Source organism: Pongo abelii, chromosome 11 (assembly GCF_028885655.2).
Source record: "Pongo abelii isolate AG06213 chromosome 11, NHGRI_mPonAbe1-v2.0_pri, whole genome shotgun sequence".
Taxonomy (NCBI): domain Eukaryota; kingdom Metazoa; phylum Chordata; class Mammalia; order Primates; family Hominidae; genus Pongo; species Pongo abelii.
Genome location: NC_071996.2, coordinates 74,512,859 through 74,525,635, shown reverse-complemented (window position 1 = coordinate 74,525,635; position 12,777 = coordinate 74,512,859). Strand labels below are relative to the sequence as shown.

At 45.4% G+C, this 12,777-nt stretch overlaps 2 protein-coding genes across 4 annotated transcripts in view; one reads left to right on the top strand and one right to left on the bottom strand.

Annotated features, from left to right (window-relative positions):
- HAT1 (histone acetyltransferase 1) overlaps window positions 1-11,574 on the bottom strand; it is a 72,051-nt gene extending 60,477 nt beyond the window's left edge. Inside the window, exons 1-2 of one of the 3 annotated variants that reach the window (XM_002812587.4) lie at window positions 11,436-11,574; window positions 8,309-8,413 (exon numbers count right to left, since the gene is read on the bottom strand). In XM_002812587.4, coding sequence (XP_002812633.2) covers window positions 8,309-8,413; window positions 11,436-11,526 — 196 coding nt within the window. In that variant the 5' untranslated portion in view covers window positions 11,527-11,574. Of the gene's footprint in view, window positions 1-8,308; window positions 8,414-10,741; window positions 10,763-10,825; window positions 11,022-11,435 lie in introns of those variants that run through there. The other 2 variants (XM_054549494.2, XM_024243180.2) reach the window with 2 other exon arrangements.
- The window catches only part of SLC25A12 (solute carrier family 25 member 12), a 231,256-nt gene that overhangs the window by 76,954 nt on the left and 141,525 nt on the right, over window positions 1-12,777 (top strand). The window lies entirely within an intron of this gene.

The window sequence follows — 12,777 nt, the reverse complement described above, 5'->3', positions numbered from 1 at the left end:
TGAGGAGCGCCTCTGCCCGGCTGCCCCATTTGGGAAGTGAGGAGCGCCTCTGCCCGGCCGCCACCCCATATGGGAAGTGAGGAGCGCCTCTGCCCGGCCGCCCCGTCTGGGAGGTGAGGAGTGCCTCTGCCCGGCCGCCCCGTCTGGGAGGTGAGGAGTGCCTCTGCCCGGCTGCCACCCCGTCTGGGAGGAAGTGAGGAGCGCCTCTGCCCGGCTGCCCCGTCTGGGAGATGAGGAGTACCTCTGCCCGGCCGCCCCGTCTGGGAGGTGAGGAGTGCCTCTGCCCGGCCGCCACCCCGTCTGGGAGGAAGTGAGGAGCACCTCTGCCCGGCTGCCCCGTCTGGGAGATGAGGAGCACCTCTGCCCAGCTGCCCCATCTGGGAGGTGAGGAGCGCCTCTGCCTGGCCTCCACCCCGTCTGGGAGGAAGTGAGGAGCACCTCTGCCGGGCTGCCCCATCTGGGAATTGAGGAGCGCCTCTGCCCGGCCGCCACCCCGTATGGGAAGTGAGGAGTGCCTCTGCCTGGCCACCCCGTCTGGGAGGTGAGGAGCGCCTCTGCCCGGCCGCCCCGTCTGGGAGGTGAGGAGCGCCTCTGCCCGGCCACCACCCCGTCTGGGAGGAAGTGAGGAGCACCTCTGCCCGGCCGCCCCGTCTGGGAAGTGAGGAGCGCCTCTGCCCGGCCACCCCGTCTGGGAAGTGAGTGAGGAGTGCCTCTGCCTGGCCGCCACCGCGTCTGGGAGGAAGTGAGGAGCGCCTCTGCCTGGCTGCCCCATCTGGGAAGTGAGGAGCGCCTCTGCCCAGCCGCCACACCGTCTGGGAAGTGAGGAGCGCCTCTGCCTGGCCACCCCGTCTGGGAGGTGAGGAGCGCCTCTGCCCGGCCCCCCAGTCTGGGAAGTGAGGAGTGCCTCTGCCCGGCCGCCCTCTCTGGGAGGTGAGGAGCGCCTCTGCCTGGCCGCCACCCCATCTGGGAGGAAGTGAGGAGCGTCTCTGCCCGGCTGCCCCGTCTGGGAAGTGAGGAGCGCCTCTGCCCGGCAGCCCCCTCTGGGAAGTGAGGAGCGCCTCTGCCTGGCCGCCCCATCTGGGAGGTGAGGAGCGCCTCTGCCTGGCTGCCACCCTGTCTGGGAGGAAGTGAGGAGCGCCTCTGCCCGGCTGCCACATCTGGGAGGTGAGGAGCGTCTCTGCCCGGCTGCCCCGTCTGGGAAGTGAGGAGCGCCTCTGCCCTGCGGCCCTGTCTGGGAAGTGAGGAGCGCCTCTGCCTGGCCGCCCTGTCTGGGAGGTGAGGAGCGCCTCTGCCCGGCCGCCCTGTCTGGGAGGTGTACCCAACAGCTCCGAAGAGACAGCGACCATCGGGAGCGGGCCATGAGGACGATGGCGGTTTTGTTGAAAAGAAGGGGGGAAGTGTGGGGAAAGGAAGGAGAGATCAGATTGTTGCTGTGTCTGTGTAGAAAGAAGTGGGCATAGGAGACTCCATTTTGTTCTGACTAGGAGAAATTCTTCTGCCTTGGGATGCTGTTGATCTATGGCCTTTCCCCCAGCCCCGTGCTCTCTGAAACATGTGCTGTGTCAACTCAGGGTTAAATGGATTAAGGGCGGTGCAAGATGTGCTTTGTTAAACAGATGCTTGAAGGCAGCATGCTCTTTAAGAGTCATCACCACTCCCTAATCTCAAGTACCCAGGGGCACAAACACTGCAGAAGGCCGCAGGGACCTCTGCCTAGGAAAACCAGAGACCTTTGTTCATGTGTTTATCTCCTGACTTTCTCTCCACTATTATCCTATGACCTTGCCATATTCCCGTCTCCGAGAAACACCCAAGAATGATCAATAAATACTTCATAAATAAAATAAAAAAATAAAAATAAAAATGCAAACCAAAAAAAAAAAAAAAAGAAAAAGCATTAGAATGTAACACTTTCATAATAAAAACTCTCACCAAACTAGGAATAGGAGGAAACTTCCTCAACCTGATAAAGGGCACATATGAAAAACCTATAGCTAACATCATAGTGAATGGTGAAAGGCTCAAAATTTTCCTTCTTAAATTGGGAATAAGGCAAGGATGTCTATCACTTCCATTTGACATTGTAATAGAGGTTCTGGCCAGTGCAGTAAGGCAAGAAAATGAAACACAAGTGGCTCTCCATATATGCAGGTTCCACATCCACTGATTCAACCAATTACGTATCAACATGAGATTGGTTGAATCCTCAAATACAGAATCTGCAGATACAAAGAGCTGACTGTACTATATGGCTATTTTTCCCCCCCGAGACACAGTCTTGCTTTGTCGCCCAGGCTGCAGTGCGGTGGCACAATCTCGGCTCACTGCAACCTCCACCTCCTGGGCTCAAGCAATTCTCCTGCCTCAGCCTCCCAAGTGGCTGTGATTACAGGTGTGTGCCATCAGGCCCAGCTAATTTTTGTATTTTTAGTAGAGACAGAATTTCACCATGTTGACCAGGCTTGTCTTCTTGAACTCCTGCCTCAGCCTCCCAAAGTGCTGGTATTACAGGTGTGAGCCACCGCGCCCGGCTATATGGCTATCTATCTATCGAGACAGGGTCTCACTCTGTCACTCACACTGGAGTGCAGTGGCACAATCACAGCTTACTGCAGCCTAGAATTCTCGAGCTCAGGCAGATCCTCCCACTTCAACCTCTTGAGTAGCTGGAACTACAGATGCACACCATCATGCCTGGCTAATTCTTGTATTTTTTGTAGAGATGGGGTTCTGCCATGTTGCTCAGGCTGGTCTCAAACTCCTGGGCTCAAGCCATCTGCCTGTCTCAACCTCCCAAAGTGCTAGATTACAGATGTGAGCCACCATGCCCAGCCACACTACGGCATTTTGTATAATGGACCGGATCATTGGCAGATTTTGGTATTCACAGGGGATCGTGGAACCAAATCCCTGAAGATAACCAATGAACAACTGCATAAGACAAAGAAAAACTGTAACTTTCTTCATTAACAGGTAATGTGTGTGTGCAGGAAATCTGAAATAATCTACATTTAAAAAAAAAATCCTATAGCTGGGTGTGGTGGCTTATGCCTGCAACCCTAGCACTTTGGGAAGCTGAGGCAAGAGGATTGCTTGAGCTGAGGAGTTCAAGACCAGCATGGGCAATATAGTGAGGCTCTGTCCCTAGAAAAAAAAAAATTAAAAAAAAAAAAATGTTTGCCAAGCATGGTGGCAGGCACCTATAGTCCCAGCTACTCAGGAGGCTAAGGTGTGAGGTTTGCTTGAGCCTGGGAAGTCAAGGCTATAGTGAGCCACAATCACACCACTGTACTCCAGCCTTGGCAATGGAGTGAGACACTCTCAGAAAAAGCCCGGAATACAAAAAACTACAATAATAAGTGAATTTAGCAAGGTTGCAGAATACAAAACAATTACACAAACTGTGCCATTGTGTGTCCATGCATATGCACATGCACACACATAAAACAAGCAATTGGAAGAGAAAATTTTTAAAGTATATCATTTTTAGGTCAGGCACAGTGGCTCACATCTGTAATAGCACTTTGGGAGGCCGAGGTGGGCAGATCACTCGAACCCAGAAGTTCAAGACCAGTCTGGGTAACATGGCGAAACTCTGTCTCTACAAAAAATACAAAAATTAGCCAGGCATGGTGGTGTATGTGGAGTCCCAGCTACTAGGGAAGCTGTGGTAAGAGGATCACTTGAGCTCGGAGGCAGAGGCTGCAGCGAGTGGAGATCGCGCTACTGCACTCCATCCTCGGTGACAAAGTGAGAACATGTCACACACAAAAAAATAAATAAATAAAAAAGTATACCATTTTTAAGAGCATCAAAAATCAAAAGATGTAGATTTACTCAGATAAATTTAACAAAATACATGCAAGACTGAAAACCTGAAACATTTTAAAATACAGAAATACGTCATGTTCATATACTGGAAGGCTCAATGTTATTAAGATAGCAATTCTCCCCACATTCAATTTTAGATTCAATGTAATCTTACGATTAGTCGGAACTTTTTAAATAGAAATTAACCACCTGATTCCAAAATGTATACAGAAATTAGGTCAAGAATAATCAAACAATCTTTAAAAAATAAAGATGTGGGACTCACACTACCAGGACTCACTAAAAAGTTACACTAATCCAGACAGTAAAATATTGACAGAAAAACAGACAATGAATGAGAAAAGTCCAGATGTAGATCTACACGTGTAAGTTCAATATATTTTTGTTAAAAACGCACCAAGGCATTCACACAAATTATACTGAAACAAGTGGATATCCACATGGAACAACAAACCTTAATCCCTTTCCTCATATTGAACATGAAAAATAACATAAGATGGATCATGGACATAATTTTAATAAACTAAAACTAAAAACCTTCCAGAAGAAAACATTAGGAGAGCTTCATGATCTCCTTGGGGTAGACAAAGATATTAGGCATGAACCAGAAAACACGAATAGAAATTTTTTAAATTAATAAACTGGACATGATTAAAACTAAAAACTTCTGGTTATACAAAAAAAGTTTAGAATATGAACAGGCAAGCCACAAACTGAGAGAAAAATGTGCACATAACATGTAATCTGCATAAAGGACTCATCCAGAATATGTAGGTAAATAACACCTACAACTAATAACAAAAAGACAAATAACCTAATTTTAAAATGGGCAAAAGATGTGAATACATGAGTCCAAAAGGAGATAGTCAATAACCACATTAAAAAAAAAATCCTTAATAGCATTAGTTATCAGGGAAAGGAAAATTAAAACCTATTTAATCTTTACAACCACTATGAAGTACTATTAACAAAGAAATACTACTATAAACCCAGTAGAATGCCTAAAACTTTAAAAACTGACAACATAAAATGTTGGTGAGGATATGGAATAACGAAAATTCTAATACACTGTTGATGTGAGTATAAAAGTACTTTGGAAGTCAGTCTGGCAAGTATCCCATAAAGTTAAACATACAAACACCCTATCGACCCAGCAAATCCACAGCTAGGAATTTATCCAAAATAAAATCATATGTCCATAAAAAAACTCATACAATAACAGCCAAAAACTAGAAACAACTCAAATATCTATTAACTAGCAAATAATGATGTATCCAACAACAGAACAGTATTCAGCAATAAAAAGGAATGAACTGCCGGGCACGGTTGCTCACGCCTGTAATCCCAGCACTTTGGGAGGCCAAGGCAGGCGATCATGAAGCCAGGAGTTCCAGACCAGCCTGGCCAACATAGTGAAACCCCGTCTCTCCTAAAAATACAAAAGAATTAGCCAGGCGTGGTGGGGGGCGCCTGTAATCCCAGCTACTCCAGAGGCTGAGGCAGGAGAATCGCTTGAACCCAGAAGGTGGAGATTGCATTGAGCCGCAATCGTGCCACTGCACTCCAGCCCGGGCAACAGCGTGAGACTCCGTCTCAAAAAAAAAAAAAAAAAATGGGGAATGAACTACTGGTACAGACAACATATGATGTACCTCATAAAAATTATGCTTAATGAAACAAGCCAGTCACAAAGCCAGTACATATGGGATAATTCCATATAAAGTGCTAGAACACGGAAAGCTAATTTTGGTCAAAGAAATGAGACTGTAGTCACCTTGCAGGTGGCAGGGACTGAACAGTAAGGAACAAAGTTCTATCTACTAAGCCTGCTCTCATTAATGTTAGAGCAATACTAACAGCAATGTGTTCACCTAGCACCTAGATCTTGGCTTTAGCACCCGAATCTTGGCTTTAAAATATCATTTCCTGTGGCTGGGGGTGGTAGCTCATGCCTGTAATCCCAGCACTTTGGGAGGCCAAGGTGGGCAGATCACCTGAGGTCAAGAGTTCGAGACCAGTCTGGCCAACATGATGAAACCGTCTCTACTAAAAACACAAAAATCAGCTGGGTGTGGTGGCGGGTGCCTGTAATCCCAGCTACTTGGGAGGCTGAGGCACAAGAATCACTTAAACCCAGGAGGCAGAGGTTTCAGTGAGCCAAGACCGCGTCATTGCACTCCAGCCTGGGTGACAAGAGTGAGACTCCAACTCAAAATAAAAAACCATTTCCTGGCTGGGTGCAGTGGCTCATGCCTGTAATTCCAGCACTTTGGGAGACCAAGGCAGGTGGATCACTTGGTCAGTTTGAGACAGCCTAGCCAACATGGCGAAACCCCATCTCTACTAAAAACACAAAAAAATTACCCGGGGCTGGTGGCACATGCCTGTAATCCCAGCTACTAGGGAGGCTGAGGCACAAGAATTACTTGAATCTGGGAGGCAGAGGTTGCAGTGAACCAAGATCGCACCACTGCACTCTACCTGGGCGACTGAGTGAGACTCTGTCTCTAAAATAAAATAAAATAACATTTCCTACTAAAAGAAACCAGGGATCCTTGGAGAAATGGCTGATTCCAAGGCTGGGGCAGAGATAACAGATGACAGGATGTTCTAAGGTAATCAAAGTATCAAAGAATGAAGTAATCGAAAAATGAGGGGACATGTAAAAAAATACACAGATCTCAGCAACCACATCCAGTGACTCCCCTCAGCCCTTACCAACTATTTTCTGCATGTCAAGGAGTTTAAACACTTTACTGATATTTAACTCCATATTTAATCTTTGTAACCACTGTGAAGTACTATTAACAATGAGGAAACTCAGGCATGGAAAGTAATGCAACCAGGAATCATGAGCATATATTATTTCTCACTTGTTCTAAGTGTAAAATTTTAGCAAATTCAGAGCTGTGCCACAATCTAACTTTCAAACATTTCCATAATTCCCAAAAGAAACGTCAGGCCCATTTGTAGTTACTCTGTGCTCCACTGTGCAACCACTACTTTCTGTCTCTATGGATGTGTCTTTTCTGAACATTTCATACAAATGGAATTACACAATATATGGTGTTTTTGTTTAGTTTCTTTCACTTAGCACAATCTTTTTAAGGTTCACTGCAATAGGTATCAGAATTTCATTCCTTCTTATTGTCAAATAGTATTCCATGGTATAGCTATACTATACTTTATCCATTTACCAGCTGATATATATCTGGGTTTCTTACATTTTTTTGGCTATTGTGAATAACGCAGCTATGAACATTCATGTACAAGTTTTTGCATGAACATACATTTTCATTTCTCTTGAGTAGACAGATACCTGGCAGTATAACTCCTGGGTCATATAATTCATTTATGTTTAACTTCTTAAGAAACTGTCAAACCAGGAGGGGCGCTGTGGCTCACAGTTATAATCCCAACACTTTGGGAGGCCAAGCCAGGGGACTGCTTGAAGACAAGAGTTCAAGATGAGCCTGGACACACAGACATGTAGGGTCCATCTCTATGAAAAAATTTTTATAAGCCGGACGTGGCGGCTGATGCCTGTAATCCCAGCACTTTGGGAGGCCAAGGTGAGCAGATTACCAGAGGTTGGGAGTTCAAGACCAGCCTGACCAACATGGAGAAACCCTGTCTCTACTAAAAATACAAAAAATTAGCCGGGCATGGCGGCGCATGCCTGTAATCCCAGCTACACGGGAGGCTGAGGCAGGAGAATCACTAGAACCCAGGAGGCGGAAGTTGCAGTGAGCCGGGATCACGCCATTGCACTCCAGCCTGGGCAACAAGAGCAAAACTCCATCTCAAAAAAAAAAAATTTTTTAATAAAAATTAACCAGGCTTGGGTGGTGCACACCTGTGGTCTCCTAACTGCTTGGCAGGCTGAGGCAGAAGGACTGCCTGAGCCCAGGGGTTGGAGGCAGCAGTGAGCTATGACCATTCCATGGCACTACGGCCTGGGTGATAGAGTGAGACCTTCCTTGTCTCTTTAAAAAAGAAAGAGAGAAAGAAAAAAAGGGGGGAGGGGAGGAAATGAAAGAAGAGAAGGAAGGAAAGAAAATAGAAAAGAAAAGAAAATTGCCAAACTGTTTTCCAAAATAGTTATATCACTTTACATTCCCACCAGCAATATACAAGGTTTTTTTCCCACATCCTCACCAATATTTGCTATTGTTTATTATTCTTATAGGCAAAAAAGTAAAAAATATTTTTAAGAGGCTGAAAACTATATATACTTATTACTTTTTGCCCCACCATCTTTCTTTTTTATATAAAATTCTGTCACCTTTCAAACATCTACACCTTCCATGAAATAAATCAAAACTGAATAAAATCTGAATATGTTCAATAAATGCAGAAAACCATATATTTGCATAAATAACTGCTCTTACATAAAATTTTACTTCAAATTTAAAATGAAAGATTATATATACACACACAGTATGTACATAACATCACTTAGAAATGGCATACATACCTAATTTTAGTTCAATTGCTGTGTTGGTGTTACATTTGTACTCTGCCAGTTTCTTCTCCACTGCACTCTTATATTCTACCAAAAATTTCTCCATAGCACCAAATCCTAAGAGAAAAGGTTTTTAAAAGGTTTAGTTGGAAGTGACTAAAATTGTCAAACCTGCAATAGGGTTATTATAAGTGGAATAGGGGTATGATTTAAAACATGCTGATAGATCATAAAAGCACAAGTCATTCTCCACATACTCTTAAATAAATGTATTAAGAATGCCAGCTGGGCACGGTGGCTCACGCCTGTAATCCCAAAACTCTGGGAGGCTGAGGTGGGTGGATCACGAGGTCAGGAGTTCGAGGTCAGCCTGGCCAAGATGGTGAAACCCGTCTCTACTAAAAATACAAAAATTAGCTGGGCACGGTGGCAGGCGCCAGTAATCCCAGCTACTTGGGAGGCTGAGGCAGGAGAATCTCTTGAACTCAGGAGGCAGAGGGTGCAGTGAGCCGAGATCACTGCCCTCTATCTAGCCTGGGCGACAGAGCAAGACTCCGTCTCAAAAAAAAAAAAAAAAAAAAAAAGAATGCCTCATTACAAAACAGAAAAAGAAATCACTTTTGAGATACAGGCTTATAAACTAGGCATACTTAATATAAATGAATAAACCTGAAAATTAACATGATAGATTACTAACATTTCTGAACATTTACTAATACAAATTACCTGCTAGGATTTATACCTAAGTCATCTTTTTCACTATAAGATGTAAAAAGCAAAACGAGAATGTCCTCTGATAATTATGACAGAATTTCATTTTAAGTATTGGAAAAAGTCTACCAGAGTGCTTCAGATAAGGAAATGATAATGCATGGAATGTCTCAAGAAGAATACACAAATATCTGGTAACCATGGTTACCATGGGAAAGAAGGAAGAGGAACAGGGGCACAAAGAAAACATCTTTCCACTGTATTAAATATTTAAAAATCATGTATGCCTAAAGTCATGAACTGCGAGCTACTGGCACAATAGTTTTACTACATAGTGGCTACTCAATAATATATATAATAAATAACACTGGAAGATATCACTATCAAGAGAAACTTTCAAGATAACAAATCTCCTGACAAAATGGACATATGATTAGTAAAAATGGGCCGGGCGCGGTGGCTCACGCCTGTAATTTCAGCACTTTGGGAGGCCGAGGCAGGGGGATCGCGAGGTCGAGACGGATATCATCCTGGCCAACATGGTGAAACCCCATCTCCACTAAAAATACAAAAATTAGCTGGACGTGGTGGCGCGTGACTGTAGTCCTAGCTACTCCGGAGGCTGAGGCAGAATTGCTTGAAACCAGAAGGCAAAGGTTGCCGAGATCGCGCCACTGCACTCCAGCCTGGTGACAGAGCGAGACTCAGTCTCCAAAAAAAAAAAAATCAGTAAAAATTCAGGCAGAAAAAAGCCATAAGCAAAAAATAAAAAGGGGTACAATGAGGTGCTATGAACTTCAAAAAGGGGTTAAAACACACACACAGAAAATGGGAAAGACTTGAAGCAGTATAGATTAATAGTTTGGAGTCAGAATTCCTGGATTCTGACTATTTCACACACCTACTGAGCTAGTAAGCTCAGGGAACTAGAGCACATTACTTAACTCCTCTGACCCTAATCTACAGAACTGAGATTACAGAATTTACTTCGAGGAATGTAAGCAACAAAATTTAACCTGTGAAATCATATATTAGCTCAATCCGCACAATTCTATTAAGTAGGTATTACATCAACCCCATTTTATATTCAAAAGTTCAGGCTTAGAAAGAGGTTTAGTTGAAGGGCATCCAACTACTAAATGATGGGCCCAAAATTCGAATTTAGATGTAATTCTTAGAGTATGTCCTCCCTCTTCTGTAGTACTTCAAGATCCTACAATCTCCATCTGGTAGAAAAGTTCTTCTTTAAACATCTGTAGAGCTCACACAACAGCTTGTCTATCCCACATATTCATAAAAATGGAATGGTTAATGTAGCGAGACTATGAGGAATGCCCTGTAAAGAGATGATAAAAGCAACAGAGGCCAGCGAAGCGGCTCAATCCTGTCACTCCAACACTTTGGGAAGCTGAGGCGAGAGGATGGCTTGAGGCCAAGAGTTCCAGACCAGCCTGAGGCAATACAGCCAGACCCTGTCTCTAAAAGGTTAAAAAAAAATGTTTTTTTTTTTAGCCGAATGTTGTGGCGCATGCCTGTAGTCCTAGCTACTCGGGAGGCTGAGGCAAGAGGATCGCTTGAGCCTAGGAGGAGTTGGAGGCTGCCCGGAACTATGATCGCTGCACTCCAGCCTGGGTGACAGAGAGACCCCGTCTCAGGAAAAAGAAACTCTCCATAACTTCAAAAGATAAGTAATCGAAAAAAATAATCACACCAAAACAGCCTTAATACACGTACAAATAGCAATTATACATTATTAAATGTTGTAACTTGAAGGGTCTCTAGAATGCACACAAGAGAATTGTCTTATAGTAGTCCAACCCTAAAAGAGAAGGGAGGAGTTCAGGAACAAAGTCTTTCTCAAAGGGCATCTAAATACGATCCTCGGAATACTAAAGTGTGACAGATTAAGGAGACGACTACGAAGTCAGTCGAGATCCAAGTGGGAGCGCTAGAGCAGGGCAAGGCAGCAATGCGCTAGCTCAGAAGTTGACTGTAGTGGAAGGTAGACGGAGACCTGGAAGAGGAGGAGGATCTGAGCATTAAAATCAGCTGGCGGGAACAGGACCAGATGTACAAGAGCTGAAGCAAGCAGCAGTGGACAAAAGGAATGGGAAGAGAAACAGGCCGCAAGGCATGTGGCATTTTACAAGCCCAAATCGTGACGCTTTCCCCCGGCGTCTTCGGCCCTCGGTAGGGGCCGGTTTGCTGGCAGAAGGCGCAGAACCCCAAGCAGTTGGGGGCGGGGGCGCGGACCGCCGCCAGCAAGGAGCTGCTGGGCTGAGAGTTCCGCGCTTCCGGTCCCAATCAGGCCTTCTGGAACCCAGGCTACAGCCCGAAAGTTCTAGGCGGGCATTGTCACCACCGTCTCAGTGTTCTATCCCCTATCTGGCCGCCTCCTCCCCTTGGTAAACTTTTCCCGGGAACTTACCCGCCATTTCCGAGCTACGAGCACCCGCGGCTGAGGAAGGACGAATCAACCCGCGCGCTCCCGGGCCGGAAGTGACCGCGCAGTCTGACATATTTTTCCCGCCCACTCCCAGCGTGACGGTAGCCAATTAAAGGAGGCGTGTCCAGGAGCCCGGCGGCGGAAGCGCCTCAAGAGGCGGGGCTAACGCCGAGAAATCTGCGCGGGCCGTTGCCTAGCCACTGCGAATGCCGTCAGCCGCTTTGCAGGCCTGAAGTGGAGAAGGAGGCCGCAAACGGACCTTCGCGGTTGAGATGCTCTAGCCCTAGGAAAGTTTCTCTGGGGTTGATTTGATCAATACAGACACTTTACGCATGTTTTCCATACCCGTCCCTGAGATGTTTTGGAGACTGGCTGAAAATCTTTCCTCTTGGCCTGGACAGTGCATCCAAACACCTGAGCCCTGTGGGCAATTTTACCATTTTACCTAGGTAAAATGTAGAGGTTGAGTTTCAGTTGCGGGAGAAGTTTTCACTTGTTTTCCTCATTTGTTTCTCATTTTGCTGCAAACTTTAACATCTTTTTTCCTTTCTCCCCTGTTTTTAACGTATACAGTATGATATTTAGGTACTCTGCTTTCAGTCTTCAGGTTACTAAGAACCATTTAGCGCGCAAAAATCTTTACCTAGGCCGGGCGCGGTGGCTCACGCCTGTAATCCCAGCACTTTGGGAGGCCGAGGCGGGTAGATTGCCTGAGCTCAGGAGTTCGAGACCAGCGTAGCCAACATAGTGAAACCACATCTCTACTAAAAATACAAAAATTAGCCAGGCATGGTGGCAGGCGCCTGTAATCCCAGCTACTCGGGAGGCTGAGGCAGGAGAATCGCTTGAACCCTGGAGGCTAAAGTTGCAGTAAGCCGAGATTGCGCCACTACACTCCAGCCTGGGCAACAGAGTGAGACTCCGTCTCAAAAAAAAAATTTTTTTTTACTTAATAAATACCTCAAGTGGCCTGATGTAGTCTTGCATGCCACATGTCCTAGTGGTTTGAATTACATCACAAGGTGCTACCTGATTTTAGCCATAGACCTTGTTAGTATTTAGTAGCTGTAGGAACTGCTTTCCCCAGAGGATAAACCACTATTTAGGTATCCATAAATATTCCCACAATGTTGGCTATACACCAGAATTCCTTATCTCAACAAATATTTGTTAACAGGTTTTACAGTGATGCACGCTAAAGCTAAAATGGACCCTTGGGATGATGGTCTAGAACTAACACGCCCTCTCATTTTAGAGATGAGGAAACCAAAGCCCAGAAAAGATAAACTGCCCAAGTTCATTCTCAGTATGCAACCTATGCAGA